Source organism: Nansenia antarctica, assembly GCF_963989245.1.
Source record: "Nansenia antarctica genome assembly, chromosome: 1".
NCBI classification, from domain to species: domain Eukaryota; kingdom Metazoa; phylum Chordata; class Actinopteri; order Argentiniformes; family Microstomatidae; genus Nansenia; species Nansenia antarctica.
In genome coordinates this window covers 102709431-102725876 of record NC_137674.1, presented here as the reverse complement: position 1 = coordinate 102725876, position 16446 = coordinate 102709431, and the positions used below count along the sequence as shown (strand labels likewise).

The window sequence follows — 16446 nt, the reverse complement described above, 5'->3', positions numbered from 1 at the left end:
TACAGTATCAATACTGTAAAACAGACAGCTCATGGGTACAAGAAGCACCGCCTTCTCCATATTGAGCGGCTACCAATAATAGCAGATACTGAGCAATACTTTGCTAACTGTTTGGCCCTTCTCTTAGATAGACCAGCCATTTGAAGGCCTCTAACAACAAACTTATGAACATGGCCCAGGCTGCCAAAAATGAAAACTAAAAGTTTACATCTGTAACCCAGTTGTGAAATGGCCTGCTCCAGCTGTTGTTATTTCAATATATTGGTTGAAAAGGCTTCCTCTCTAGGCTATGGTCAAAGGTGCAGCCAACTTCTAGAATAAGCACCTCTCTGTGATTTTCATTGACAATTACAGCATCGGGGGTGTTTGATGAAATATTAGAGAACACTTCTGAATCGTCACTACACAGACTGAAAGCTATACTTTACAGTGGAATGCTCAGATCCACAATTCCATCATGCCTACATATGTAGAGCCCTTTATATGCATGACAACCATTCAAGATGTGGTGCATGGCACACACACACACACACACACACACACACACACACACACACACACACACACATACAACTGACAATGCAATCTGTATTAGTTTTACATACTCTAATTTACAGCCTATATAATTATTGTATATGTTTGCTTATATAGTGTTGTTTATACATTGTTGTTGTTTTTTTTTATTATATTGTTGTTTGTATCTTTATGTCTTATGCACCAACCAATTTCCTGTAGCCTATATGCAAATATACTTGGCAATAAAAAAATAATCTGATTCTGATTCTGATTTCTGTTTTAGGAGGTAAGAGATAGAGAGATAGAGTTTGCTGAAGGGCTGACAATGAAGAGACTTTTGTAAGATCTGGTGCATTTTAAAAAATGTATTCTATTCCAAATCTGATCTCTTTCCAGGAAAGTTCTTGGACAATATTCTGGACATTGAAGTTGGATTTCCCATTCCTATTTATATAACTAGGGAAATATCGTAATATAAGCCTATAATGTAGCATGAATCATATGAATGTAGAGAACTATCATAATAAACAGCTTTATTACAATGTTTGCATGTATCACCATGGTTATTGTTAGCAGTAGCCTGACATTACTGCCCTCTTCAGTCTTCAGTATGATGAGGTATTTTGATCATTTAAATTGTTCATCTTTGTCATTCATTATTGTCTGAATGACATGTATGGAAGACGTAGGCCTACATTGTTTTTCAAGAGGCCTTTTATTTCCAATCTGCAAAATATGATTTTGCTTTTTACCTATCATCTTGTTTTTCGTCTTGTCTTGTTTTGAAAGTGCAAATCAAATAAACTCGCATCAAATCAAGCTGCTTTTGGTAGTTAATGTGAGCAAGACGTTATCGAAGTCTCCTCAATGCATCTCTGTTGTCATAACGACGTCAGACAGCGCCGCTTTTTAGGGGCGGAGCGAAAACTTTGGGGACTTTGGCGAGTCAAGTCAAGTCGGTCATTAATTTTCGTCAGTCGACTGTTAACGTTGTTGCGCAACTCGTGCAGAACTTTATCAATAAGCAACATGGTGGCTTTGGTCAAATCAATACTCGCAATTATTACTAGAGTGCTGTTCATTCTGATGTCGCTCATCGGAGTGTGTAGAGTGGCATTGGTTAAAGATGATTACAGATACTGGTTGCTGACGCTTCTATTTCTACCTCTTGTTGTCGAAATGATCATTATTCTAAAAAGAAGAAACGGAGAGGAATATAAATGGTAAGTTATTATGCATTTTATGTTGTCGTTTGGGATTTTATCTCACAGTGCTCTAATGGCAGTTCACCGGTAATATGCTTTCCGTTATTCTCGTATTTCACATAAATCACATAAATCACATACATTCATTATGTCAGAAATGAAATAAACTGTATATTTTGCATACTCTGGTCTGTTATTTTTCATTGTTTTCAGTTTTCTTTTTCTTTTTCTCCCTTTGTTTCTTACTTAGTTAGTTACTGTATTGAAACTGCACCCCTGCCCTATTAGAGAATCCACATCCTGCTTATCCCATTGTGTACAAATGTCTCGGGACAAAGAGAGACGGGTGGTACTGGCTAGGTGTCTCTGTCTGTCTGTGCCTGTCTGCCTGCCTGCCTGCCAGCCAGTCTTTCTGTCTGTCTGTCTGACTGCTGGCCCCATCTCTCTAAATGCACTAAACTGTACTAAATTATAATTCTTTTCCAGTTTGTGGTTCATCCGTAGTCTCTGAGGACACAATAAAGTGCATATTTCGGGGGGATTGCAACATTGCTTGCAATTCTGATAGTTTTTATTTTTTTATTTTTTTATATCTTGTATATAACTTGTATATAACTTGTATACTTGTATATGTTCTGGAATGTTCCAATGTTCCATCCGCAATGTACACATATGAGTCCCATTCGATTATTTCATATGATGTAATATGAAATGAATGGAGAGTCATCATAATATTGATTGATACATTTGCATATCATCTCCTATCCCAGGTTCTCTCCAGCCATCCTGTTGTTTCTGATCAGCATAATTCCTTCTATCTGGATTCTGGAGTTGCATCATCAGCAGAACAAATCCAGCAACCCTCAGGTAGAAACAGGGGACATGCTGCCACATGTTTCAGACAATACTGATGCATGCAAGTAGAGCTTCATCCAGGATTGACCATGACTTCCTGTTTTGTTTCAGTGCAAGAAACTTGACTCGTGGGAAAATGTGAGAAGCATTATTTCTCAAAATTTAACTTTTGAGAATCAATCGCAGGAAAGCTACCTAAAGGTTAGTAGCCTATAGCATTCTTTTATTTTAAAATGTATATTTCTACTTGTGGACCGCAGGTACTGTACATCCTGTCATTCACTGTACCGTAACAAGTCGCATGATGTTCACTGCTGTGACGCCATTGAATCATTATGTCTTACATCACCTACTGTATGACATAGCATGGGAGATTCAGTTAAGATTTCAGGAAATGCTTGTCTACTCTAGAATATCTAAACTTCTTGGAAATATGGTCAACCAATAAAGAGGAAACCATGAGGAAACCATCTATACCTAGGAACAAAGTTGCTGACGTGCAGTATATGTCATGAGTTCTCATTCACATGGTCTTGCAGAGATTTGGATATAGTCATTCCTCATTCTGTCCCATACATTACTGCGCTTGTCCTATCCTGTCCTATCCTGTCCTATCCTGTCCTATCCTGTCCTATCCTGTCCTGTCCTGTCCTGATTTTTACCTCCACCCGCCTCCCCATTCACAGTCAGTTTGAGATTGAGGGTCATTATCCAAAGTGCTCTTCTTCCTATGAGCAGAGCCCTCTGTTTCTGTTGTGTTTGACCTCTTTTTAATTGTCAGGGTCTTGACCAACTGCTGTCCACCGTGTGCCCCAACGACTGGATTCTGGCCCTCCACCAGGTCCTGCTCATCCTCGTCATTGTGGGGAAGTGGCTCCTCCCTCGAGGGAGCGGGATCTCCCGGGACAAGCTCTCCATGCTCCTCCTCATCTTCGTTGGCACGGCAGCGGACATCCTGGAGTTCACCAGCGAAACTCTCTCGGACGTCAAGTGCGTCTAGATTAAGCATTCTGCATGACTAAATCTACATTTTTACATATTGAGGAAATTCTAAAAAGTGGTGCACACTACCATCCTATTGTATTACAATGATCATCATGACTAAAACTAACTTCATCTTATTGCCTCAAGAGTCTTTCTAAAGTGTAATGGAAAACGAACGTGGATCAGGGGAGGCTGGTGGAGGTAGACATCGGAGGACGAGCTTGTTGTAATGCATGGATCGTATCAAACACCATTCCTAATTTCGTTCCATGCATTACAATGAGCCCGTCCTCTGATTTCTACCTCCACCAGCCTCCACTGGTGTGAATATCAAGTCCACTGGACCTGTATTGACGCATTTGGCTGTGTGTTGTGTTCTTGTTCTGTTCTTCTCTGGACCAGGGAGAACAAGCCTGAGCTGGTGTATATTATCCTAGCGGTGTGGACCTGGAGCATGATACAGTTCCCTTTCCATCTGGCTGGTGAGTCTCTATTTCTCAATCTCATAATCCACCGTGAATTGGAACGTAATCTGAAACCACTTTTGATTTTGGCCAACATAGTTGGCACAAATCCATTTTTATTTTAAATGTATTGACTGGCCATTGAATTGGGAAAGTACCGTATTTTGTAGAAGGTCAAATCGGTTTGGGAATCTGTTGGAATGTCTCAAAATTCAAAATGTCTCAAAATGAGCCAGATTTTGGTTATGATGTAGATCAGTGGAGGATGGTGGAAGTAGAAATTGGAGGACGGGCTCATTGTAATGCATGGATTGAAATGAGGAATGGTATGAAATGTTTGATACCATTCCTCATTCCTGTTCCATACATTACAATGAGCCTGTCCTCCGATTCCTGCCTCCACCAGCCTCCCCTGATCAACGTCTACTGTATAAATGTCTTTTAAGCATTACCGTGGTCAGAAAAGAGTTGGTGGAGCATTGATAATGTTTTGCATAGTCGATATTGGGATATGTTTAGAATTGATCAAAACAGAGAAAAACTAGCAGCATCTTGGCTAAGCTGTAGCAGTACATTAACAATGAAAATGATCTGAGCAGACTCGTTTTATGACAGTTTAATTTATTAATCCAAAAATGTGTTTTCACTTTCTAAACTTGAAACACAATGATCTCACCAAAGACAAAAAACACCCTTTATTTAACCCTGATGGTATTATCATCAATAAGGATAACCGTAAGAGGAAAACAGCATACATAAGGGGCCTCATTTATAAAAAAGTACTTGAACGTCATCTTTGACTTTCACGTAAGCACATTTTTCTAAACGGACGTAAGCATTATTTATAAAACGGGCTGCGCTTGTTTAAAGTTGCGTACGTGCTTCCTTCTATAAATACCAACGCAGGTCAAATGAACGCAGGTGAATGATGTTTGTATTAACACCCTGTGATAGCGGCTCAATTATAGTGGCTGAATTAAGACAAGTGCTATAATATAGGGTAGGCGTTAGTCTGAAAGCGGGAGAGGGCAGAGAAGGGTGGCTTCTCGGTAAGTTGCATTTGTAACGTTTGATCATGACAACTAACCAAGCAAATGCTTATACTCAGTACTCAAGTTGTAAAAGAAAATCAGGGGAGGTGGTGGATTTTATCATATGTTAATAATATATATAATAATATGACAATTTTAGCATCCCCTCAGCGTCAGTGACTTCAGTGTCAGTAACTTGGTAAAAATGTCATTGCATGTGTGCGCACCTTGAAATAGCAGTAATACCACGTCCATTGATAAAATGACATAAAGTATGGAAAGAGGGGATGGCCGTTTTAGAAGGGGGACGATTTTGACTGTTTTTATTTCAGGGGGGATGCCATCCCCTCTCTCCCCCCTCAACTCGAGTGCTGCTTATACTGTAATAATATAATGGTCTTATTCTTATCAGGTGATCTTATTCTTATATGGCTGCTCACTCCCTTTGCAAACTCCCAGACACCGGAGAAAGTCCAGTATAATTTAGAGCGTGGCCGGGCAAGGTCCGTTGTGGAACGCACTATAGGCATGTTGAAGGGGAGATAGACAGCTCCGGAGGGATATAAAGGAAGACTGAAATACAATCATAAACATCAGTTAAACATCAGTTCCTAATTTTCTCGGCTGATAACAACATTGTTAATTTTATTACGAGCCACTTGCATGCAGTGGCGGATACAGAAAGTGGCTGATGGGTGGGCCTGGAAAAATCTGGGTGGGCCTGAGTGAAACTCATCACCGCACGTTTTAGACCTATGTATGAGCAGCCAGATGAATGGAACACAACCGGGCTCGCGATCATAGGCGCCGATTTATGTTTCTGCCCGTGGGTGCTCGAAACATTTGGGTACGACCAACACGCATGCACACACACGCACACGCACGCACGCACACACGCAAAATATTCGCAGGGACTGGAGGAGATCACTATGCAGACCATGAAACGAACGGAAAATAAATAAAGTACCTGTCTACCCAGAGAATGCAACGGACAGCCAAACAAGTTATTATAATACACACACGCAAGGCATTCAAGCGCACGCAATAGTCAATGAATTAACCAATAACCATCAACTATGGAGGACCAAGTCTGACAGAATTAACAATAAATATATAGGTACATAAATGAATGTATGAACAAATAAATGAACGAATACACACAGTATAACGAAATACAATTCTATATGTATTTATTCTTATTAATGAATTATGAGCTTATTAGTGGTTAGTGGTTAGGGTGGTTAGTGGCAGGCCTCCCTGCACAGCGGGCTGTAATCATACAAACACAAATGAAATAGCCAATCAGTAGCCTGTCACAATTCAGAACTCCCTCGCTCACAGAGGGTGCCTGCAATCATAAATGTATGCCACGGCGGGCCAGACTAAAATATGAAACCATGGCCTACCTTATCGGTTGGTTATACAAGGCGGAGTCGTCTGGGTTTTGAATTGAATAAATTGATGACTCGTGTTTGTCACAGGCCTGCCGGAGACGTTTCCAATTGTTGTATCCATCTCTTATAAAAGTGAACTCCGTGTGCGCCTCTGGGAAATGTCGACACACTTTACAAAAAATAGCGTCTCTTTCTTTACATCCACTTGAACTTCTCGTACCAATTTCTACTGAAGGAGCGCGATTTCCCATCTATTACAGTGGTAGGGAATGTTACCAGCTTTGGTTGAGTGGCTGGTTCCTCCATGGCTGACAGATCCGAGTGTAGTCCTACCAGTTAGCTCTTCACAAGCCGGTGGCAATGTCGGTCGCTTCGGTGGAGCTTTAGCGTGTATGCTCAAGTTAGCATTAGATGTTGAAGCTGTGGCCGTTTCTCCTTCTTCATCCCCAGGGCCAGCACACATCTCATCACAATCCTCCTCTCTGTCTTTGGACAAGGCCTGGTCCAAACTTTCATTATTTTCACTGACTTCCAGACGTGGCTTTTTAAGAAAGCGGGCCAATGTTAGCTGTTTAGCCATCGTAGCGCGCACACTGAACAACTGGTCAAGGTCAACTGAACAATCAGAGTAAACGTAAAAGAGGAAGCCATATAAACGTAAGAGAGGAAGTTGAATATTATTAGTATTAATACATACTTTTAATCATTTCCAAGACAAAACTATTCACATTACAGTTAGTTAGTGAAAATTAAACTTTAAAAATATTTTATTATAAAAAAATATGTATTTTTATGAATCTGACTGGGTGGGCCAGCTGTCAATCTGGGTGGGCCCAGGCCCACCCATAGATCCGCGCCTGCTTGCATGAATTACAGTAGGCAGTGTGGCTCACATGCCTGTAATAACTCGGCATAACCAGTAGGTAATGTGCGTACGCAAGGTCAATACTCGACGTAGAGCTACGATCGTTTCCACGGTCAAATTGACTCACGTTGAAATTGTATAAATCACTACGTTGACGTGGTTTTCTACGTACGACACAGGTAAGATCAAAATTTGATCTAAGTACTTTCTATAAATGAGGCCCAAGGACTTACTCATAGCTGACATAGCCTTTTATATTGTGTACATTGATTTGGTTTAATCCGTCAGCTATATAAACAGATTAAGGCCCATGTCTTCTCCACTTCTATGTCTTTGGCTGATAGAGTAAGCTGTCATCAGGCGAAACACTAAGCAAGACCTCCTAAAGCCCATTATAGCTGTAGCTTACCAATTCTGTCTTACAGATCATTAAGAGTTCATTTTGCAGGCCGGACCCACCCCAATCTACTGCATTATTTACAACCTGAACATAAAGTAGATAAGTGCATGTATCCACTCACTCAAAACACAATATAAAACAGTGAGTATGCATTTAGCAAATGCACTTGTGTACATTTACAGTAATTAGGCTAGTATTACTGTAATGTTTGGTTGATGGAAATTCATTTGCCCTTCCAATCATGTGGTGGGCTCTTTTTTCCAGTCAGTGAATTCAGCAACTGAAGAAAACTATATTTAAAATACAAATTAACTTTTATATCAACAAAAGAGGTTCTGAATGGCAATTTGATCCAGCGAGGAGCAAGCTCCTTCATCAAAGCATGATGTCACAAGTATAACACAGTATATGCAAGAACACATGACCGTGTCTAATTAATGTGTGCGCATGCATTCCTTTGTGTCTCTGTCCATAGTGGTGAACTCAGAGAGTGAGATCGAGGGTCAAGGTCAGTCCCTGTTGGCCAAACACAGCACGGACATATGGAGCATCGTAGAGAGCATGTTTATCCAGGACGGACCCTTCCTCGTGGTGCGACTGACCGTCATGACCTACTTTGACGTCTTCCACCAAATGTTGGTCTTTTTTGCCATTAAAAACTTCCTGGTGGTTATCCTGAACTTATACCGGTTGGTCATCATATGTCAGGACTTCAGACCTTCCAAAAGAAGCAGCTCTGTACCCTGATTGGGGGAGGAAAGGGGGGATAGGGTGGAGGTCAGGGGAGGCAGAAATCTGAGGATGTGCTCATTGTAATGCATGCATGCGTTACAATGAGGACGTCCTCCGATTTGGCCTCCACTGGTGAATATGGAGAGGAAGTGTCGGAGGGGAGACAGGCGGTGGGGGCTGGAGGTCGGAGAGGAAAGGCTTCCTGCTTGTCTGCTCTTGGAAATAGTTTTGGAGGAAGTAAAATCAGACTGTGAAAATATTGAGATGTTGTGCAAGTACAGATTTGATAAAAAGCACAAGTTTAATATCAGACAGGGTTTGTATTGTTATAGAAGCTGGAATGAATTATGTTCAGTTTTGACATTTGAATGGGTAAAAAGAAACAACTGTTCAGATTGTAAAAACATATTTTGAACTTTAACTCATGCTGACATGATTGCATGGTGGTTTTACCCTTTTGATCAAGAAATGCCAAAACCTGAAAGTAAAAGGTGTGGTTACGCTACTGAGCATATAGCCCACTGCACTGCAGCTTTGGTTGAAGAGGCAAAATGTACACAGAGACCAAATGGAGAGTAGCATATTTTGAACTGTAATATTCTTATTTTTATACATGTGTATCAATGTTCTATATGCCAATGTTATATATTATATCTTTTTGTGTAATGTTTCCAATTTCTTATGTGATGGAGCCAATTATTTCAATTCTTTAAAAAAAAACATTGAAGTATTTCATACTGTGTATGTGTTCATGTGTGCAATCTGTACATTCTATAAAACAGCAGATTTCAGAGGTCGATAGGAATGTGGTGGCATTCGTATAGAGAACATTTCTGATTAACTCCTAGGCACCAGTGGAGGCTGGTGGAGGTAGACATTGGAGGACGGGCTCATGGTACTGCATGGAATGGAATGAGGAATGGTATCAACATACAAAGTCAATGTCAAGACCATATCAATCAACCTACTCAGAGGCATTGGGATTCACAACCAGGGCTATAGAACCAAGGGCGATTGCATCAGCTTAGAAATATAATTGAAATTCTATGGTCAGTCACTCTCACAGGGGGCTTTTCAATGGTGTACTTTGGTGAGAGCAACATTTACAGTAGCTACATTGTCCATGCTTTCCATGTCCTCTTTAGTGACTTACTGAATGGACACTATTGATGAGAAACACAGACTGAGAGTGAAGATAATGACATGTACCATAATCCTCACATTGTTGTTGATATTATCATAAAAATATATTTTTTTGTATTATTTCAACCCTCTAGAATGTAGTCCACCCTAACCCGTTAATATGAAAAACAGACTTTGTTAAAAAGAAATATATAATGAGAACTACAGTGTCCCTCATGGGACTGGCTTTTGTTTTAGAATTGTATGCCTCACCATTTTGAACCTATTCGGTTTTGACTAGTTGCCATTTATGAACAATGCTCTAATGTACCCAAGGATACAACAAAGCAATCAGGGGAATGCTACATTAGTCTCCTTGACAACGACAACGTATTCTCATGAATATCCTCCCACATTCATGATGACATATCATTCAACTCAGCAGAGGCAGAGATCGGAGGACGGGCTCATTGTAATACATGGAATGGAACAAACCTGACTCCGCTCCATGCATTACAATGATATGAGCCCATCTTCCGATTTCCACCAGCTTCCACACAATGATTCGCGGCCCGACTGTAATGCTGTCAGCTTCTGCAGTCCAATCCAAGAAGAAAAGACATTTAGTGCTCTTGGTCAAGTGAGACTACATTGTGAAGAAACGGCCTCTCACTGCATAACTACATTGTAACTTAAACAGACAACAACGGTACTCGGAGTGGGCGATTTAAAACCAAATACAGTACAACATAGTTCTCTGTTCTGTTCAAATGACTTTCTTTTGTATCTCATACAGGATGAATGTAGCTTTATGCAGTAGCAGTAGAGCCATCCTATTACTTTGGTACCCTGAAATAGGGGTATTACACTATGTCTAAAAAGTGTCAAAAAGTCATTTCTAAATGGTGTAGCTACATTTACACCAATACCATCAAATGAAAGCTGAGAAGAAAAAATGCTTAACTGTTCCGTTACTTACAGAGGGCACTTACTGGAAACTGATGCACTGCTGAGTAGAATGCACTTATCCAACATGCACATCTAAGGTAGGTAAATTACAAAACACGACCAAAGGCGCTGGCGCCCCCTAACTGTCTCTCGCCAGCTCGTGAGCTTAGAATGATAAGGTTCTATCTCCGTTTAGGGTAGTTCAGAGATATTGAGCGTCAAAGTTTTTACATTCCATTATGTTGTGTGAGATGGAACCTTTGTATTTTATGAATTACTAACTCAACAATTTCAACATTTTAAAAATAACACCACACAGGCATTAATAAACACCTAATGGATCAGATTATGTAAAAAACTCAATTTTGACAAAAATGGAGATAGAACCTTATAATTCTAACGTCACGAGCTGCTGCGCTCTGAAGGTTGTGCATTCAGAGTGTCTCGCAGTAGCGAGTTCTAAACTTGTGATTCATCAGTCAAACGAATGTTTAGCCGGTGGAATTTTGAAGAGGAAACCGGAGTGCGACGTGACCTCGACATTAGCAAATAAAAAACAAAAAATACAATAAAAAGTTCACCATTTGCCGGCCGCCTAAAGATGAAGCGCATCTTCGCGAGCCTCCCACACGACAGGGAAGAATCTTCCAACGATCAAAAGTAACTTTCCATTGAAAAGAGGATAACATCTAATAAATATGTTAGTATCATCAATAATTTCGCGTGCAAACTCGCACACGAAGACCCGACAGCTGCTGCGCACTGAGTCAAGTGCCAGTATTTAATTAGTTTTTACCTCAATTTGCATATTTAAATGTCTTGGTAAATAAACTTGTAATATAAAAACATGTTCTATACATGTTTGCTTTCACTATGTTACGTTTCAATATGATAGGAGTAACGGGGGGGAAAATCCTATTCTGGGGTGGTGTCTGACCTAAGATCCGTTTTTAGGCTATTTACATTGAAAACAGGGACAAAATCATTCACTTTTGACTGAACTAATATTGGCATAACTTCCTTATTTCTTAACCGATTTGGACAATCTTGGTGTTTTTCGTTTTCTTTTTCCAAGCCCCTTTAGGCTGGACACATTTGGTTTCATTTTGGAAGAGTTTAATTTCTTTGTAACATACCTACCTAAGGACTCAACTGACTGAAGAGCACTAATGCAGGGACCTCAAAAAGTGCACTTTATTGTAAATATATTGACTTTGAATGCAAACCTTTAGTACAAATCACTTTAGATCCCAAACTTGTTTTTCTGAAACGTTATTTACAGAATGATTAGATAGAAGAGACAGAAAACAAACAAATAAAACACAAACAAAACAAAACAAGACAAACAAAAATATGGATCAATGTTTCCATAATGGCAATCACATTAGAGCCAAGTGGCATCTATCGCTTGATCGCGTTAGAGGGCAGAGTGGTCTTGTCAAGGTCGTCAAAGTAGGGATGGGTCATCGCCACCTTGGCAGAGATCCTCTTGGGTGGATCGTAAATCAGTGTTTTCTACAGAAGAGGGAAAAGAGGGAAAAATTCAACAGAATTCTAAGGATGTGTTTCATTTACATGCGTTTAGCTCACTCAAACAAGTGACTGAAATGAAATGTATTGTGGCGTAATCTGTATAACTGGTAAGCAAACAGACATCTCAGACCATCTCTGCTAATCTATTAGTTTGAGGAGGAAGAGGTGAAGTGGGGTTGACCCAGTGGAGGCAGAAATCAGAGGACAGGCTTGTTGTAATGCATGGAATGGAATATGGAACACGTGTGTTTGATACAGTTCCTTATTCATTTCTGTGAATGTACTATGAGCCCGTCCTCTGATGTCCGACTCCACCAGCCTCCCGTAGGTTCACCCTCATCCTGAAAGGCTGATTATTAAACAAACGAGCAATATTATATATTATTATTATATATACAAGGATGTCATGCTTCACAAGTCCAAACTAAAAGCATAGTAGAACGGTAGTAGTCCTCTTACAGCGAGCAGATCGATGCCGTTCTTGTCCAGGTTCTTCACCATGGAGGAGAGGTTCCCCACCTTCCACTTGGGGAAAGAGTTCTTGTAGTCGGGGAGAGACTCCACGTCCGGCCAGACATCGTTGTTTGGCGTCCCGAGGGTCCTGAGAAAAATTAACAAGACGAAAAGAAAAGACAATGCTTGATGACTATTTTGTTCTGTGAGAGCACACACGTGCATTCACACACCTCATTTGTCAGAGTAACTACAGTATCTCGGTGTAGACTGACACACCATGTCAAAGGTGTCTAATAACCAAGTCTGGTTCATTGTACATAACTGAGGTCCTAGCAGAGTTTCTCCATAGCATTATCCGTTTGTTACGGTCATTGGTTAAATTGGCTTGACTAGAGAACAGAATAATCAGTCTCTGATCACAAGGTAACAACCTACAGTAGCTGTGGGTACTGTACTGGTTTGGTAGTAAACATGTACACCAGTAGAGGTAGAAATCGGAGGACGGGCTCATCGTAATGCATGGCATGCAATAAAAACACGTGTTTGATACCATTCCTTGTTCCGTCCCATACACTACTATGAGCCTTTCTACCTCCACCAACCTCCTCCGATGTACACATTGCCATAAGGATGCGTACCTGAAGATCCTGAAGAGCTGGTCAATCTCAGAGTCTCCATGGAACAAGGGTTTCTTTGTGGCCAGCTCTGCAAAAATGGTCCCGATACTCCAGACGTCCACAGGGGTAGAGTACCGTGAAGCTCCGAGCAAAACCTCAGGAGCCCTGTACCATAGCGTCACCACCTGCACGCACACAGAGTCAACACGTTAACAGTGCCCCCCCACACATACACCACACACGCAAGGCACGCTCGCACACCACTGTGGCTTACCTCATGGGTGTATACCCGCACTGGTACCCCGAAGGCCCTGGCCAGGCCAAAGTCTGCCAGCTTGATCACTCCCTTGTTGTCAATGAGGAGGTTCTGGGGCTTCAGATCTCTGTGCAGGATTCTCTTACAGTGGCAGAACAGGATGCCCTCCAGGATCTGGTACAGGTAGCTCTGGGTGGAGGGAGGAGGGAAGAGGAACACTCAATTCTCCAGCTGGCAGCAACAGAGGTTGAAAAGGTCTAATACGTTATACACAAGTGAACGGTAACATAGTAGGCTGAATGAATAAAAGTAGACAATAAGCCTACTCGTTATTATCAGGAGTAAATAAAGTAACTTTTAGTTTAAAAACAGTTCAGGCTTTGCCATCATGTGTAATAGGATACAAGGGAGTGAGGAAAGTTGAGATTTTGTTACATAAGAGGCATTTGCATCTCAGTGGTGTCTATACCTTCACCAACATGGGATCCATGTACTGTCCAGAGGGGATAGAGTCTAGGTATTTCTTCAGGTCCATAGACAGAAACTCAAAGATGAGGTAGAGTCTGGATTCCTGCATCAGCACATCTAGAAGCCTGGTGGAGATAAGACACATTAAAATATACAGCATAACAATGTATACAGATAACTGTACATTTACTCCTAATAAACACCCTGAGTGCCAAGCATAGTGTGGCGTCTGTGTGTCTTCTTAATGGATACCTCTGACGTGCCTTTACTTGTTTCGTCATCACTTTTGAGATTTTCTCAGACCCCACGAAATATCCACATTAACTTTTAACCCTTCATTACCTGAAGGCATGGTGGAAAACTCCACATACATTTGCATGGATATTATGCAGCCATTTGGATATTTGGAAATCTTAGATGATGGCAAGTACATTGATATTTTCTAAACTGGGATAAGTGATGCCGAAACAGGTAAGGGCACTCATGGTTGCATGCTACCCCAAGCCAACGTACCGTACAACATTTGGGTGCTCCAACTCCTTCAGCAGAGAAATTTCTCTAACAGCTGTGCTGGGAACTCCCTCCTCCTCACTCTCAAGCCTAATCTTCTTCATGGCTACCACCTGTCCTGTGGACTTATGCCTACCTTTGTACACAACCCCATAAGTACCTGAAAATGAGAACAGCAATCATTGTTTACTGTAGGAAATATAGATTAAGACTCTTAATAAGAGCTGTCATCATAAACACACAAATCCATCAAATGAATTTCACCAAGCTGGCTGGATAGTTAAAATTAAATTTTAATTTAAAATATATATATTATATTTATATTGAAGTCAACTGCTGTTTATTAATTATTAATCTCTGTTTATTGGAGAAGGGGTAGGATTAAATAAGCTTATGCTTCTTCCTACTCCTTTTCGGACATGTGAAGTAAATAGTGTTTTTTGTTTAGTTTTTTTGTTTTGTTTAGTTTTTTCTTGTTTTTGTTTTGTTCTTGTTTTTGTTTTGTCTTTTGTTGTTATAACTATTTCTCTCTGCACATGTTCGAAATAAATGCTTTCATTCATTCATTCATTCATAGTCATATGGTTAACTTTTAAAAGCAGTTGTCGTTCAGGATATAGGCCTAGCGAACTTACCCTCTCCGATTTTCTCTATTTTCAAATAGTCCTCCATTGTTCCCTGAAAAGAAGACAAATTCAAAGGACACTATTATCACAAGGACATGAGCCATGATGACATCAGGAAAAAACGGACAGATCAAAACTGCCAAGATCAAAACAGTTGTGGAAAGTAACAGTAACATAACGTATCGATCTGAAGTGAACGATAAACACTAAAGCTAAAGACTGACATGTCGCAAGCATGACAGAGCAGATGTGGAACATCTGATACTTATCTATGTTAGCCAGCTAGTTGCTGATCATTTAGCGACCCCATCTCAGCTAGACTGGCTGGTTCGCATTACATTGTCCTAGTCTCGATCTAAATGTTATAGCAATGGCACCCTGCAATCATTTCGAAAACCCTTGTTTTTCCACAAACTGTCTGATTGTTCAAGTTAGCTGTTTCTCAACTAGCCAACCAACCAACTACTCGCATAATAGCTAGCTAGCTAGGTAGCAAAAGAGCTAGTTACCTAATAGTCGACTTTCATCATGGCAACAGAAGTTGCAACGCTTACACAATGAATGTAACACGGAAAAACAGCTAATCGATAAGAAAAGGCAAAGCATAGCTTACCTGTTATACACAAATAAATCCGTTGTATAACTCGACTACTTGTTGATGGGTTGGTTCAATGGAGAGAAAAAATGTCTGTCGTTTTTGCAGCCAGCTTCAGTACTGAGAGCATTTCTGTTTCGAATTGGCCGCGATGCAACTGCCTTTCAAAACCAACCAATCACGTCGCTCGGTGACTTTCAAAAGCACCAATGGGGAGGTGGACAGCTAGACGCGGGATATGGTGTTTTCAAGCGCGGCGCTGTCGGGAAATGTACTGGTTATGGAGAGTAAAACTATCCAACCTACGCACGTATTTGTATGCAGTGCAGTAGTGTAAATAAATACTGAACATTTATACAAAATAATATATTCACAATGTAGCCTACATTTAATTATCATGTGTTATCATCTGTTATTCACAGGCAGATGTCAAGTATGACAAGCCTCCACATCAACTTTTTAAATTTTATTTTAAATATATGATATTTATGGTTTTGTATTTATATTTAGGCCTATTTATGATAAAACGCACAAATTCAATGCCCATATCTCTATTGATAATGATCAATAGTCTGAAATAAACGGATATGAGGAGAGGACCACACATGTTTTTGTTCATATCCTTAGAGGTCAAATTCAGGGTCATATCACTATCACAATTTCACCTTTATGTATCCAGGTTAACATCAGAGACCAGTCAATGTCATGCACACCTGAGGATTATTATAATATAAGTAATATTTGTAACAAGTTGAGAGGTAAACAAACCAAATGACAACAAACAAACCTGATGAAAATCAAAGCATAAGGGCCACAACAATACTTCCACAAAGGATTATATTACATGTTGTTATCAAGGGCAGGAGAAA

General features: G+C 40.3%; 3 protein-coding genes across 3 annotated transcripts; 1 reads left to right on the top strand and 2 right to left on the bottom strand.

The window, feature by feature from the left end:
• Positions 1-1545: 1545 nt before the first annotated feature.
• Positions 1546-8461, top strand: tmem26a (transmembrane protein 26a; the record flags this gene model as incomplete). Its single annotated transcript, XM_080528634.1, has 6 exons — positions 1546-1739; positions 2492-2588; positions 2688-2777; positions 3358-3566; positions 3963-4042; positions 8190-8461. 6 exons carry the CDS (start codon positions 1546-1548, stop codon positions 8459-8461), a joined length of 942 nt encoding a protein of 313 aa, XP_080384760.1.
• A 3456-nt stretch (positions 8462-11917) lies between these two features.
• On the bottom strand, positions 11918-13768 carry LOC308155320 (cyclin-dependent kinase 1; the record flags this gene model as incomplete). Its single annotated transcript, XM_080528621.1, has 5 exons — positions 11918-12031; positions 12509-12650; positions 13144-13307; positions 13397-13567; positions 13763-13768. The coding sequence occupies 5 exons, from the start codon at positions 13766-13768 to the stop codon at positions 11918-11920; spliced, it is 597 nt and encodes a 198-aa protein (XP_080384747.1).
• A 73-nt stretch (positions 13769-13841) lies between these two features.
• On the bottom strand, positions 13842-15682 carry LOC308168782 (cyclin-dependent kinase 1; the record flags this gene model as incomplete). Its single annotated transcript, XM_080543421.1, has 4 exons — positions 15596-15682; positions 14992-15034; positions 14360-14516; positions 13842-13971 (listed from the first exon to the last, which is right to left on the bottom strand). Exons 2-4 carry the CDS (start codon positions 15026-15028, stop codon positions 13842-13844), a joined length of 324 nt encoding a protein of 107 aa, XP_080399547.1. The 5' UTR covers positions 15029-15034; positions 15596-15682.
• Positions 15683-16446: the final 764 nt, after the last annotated feature.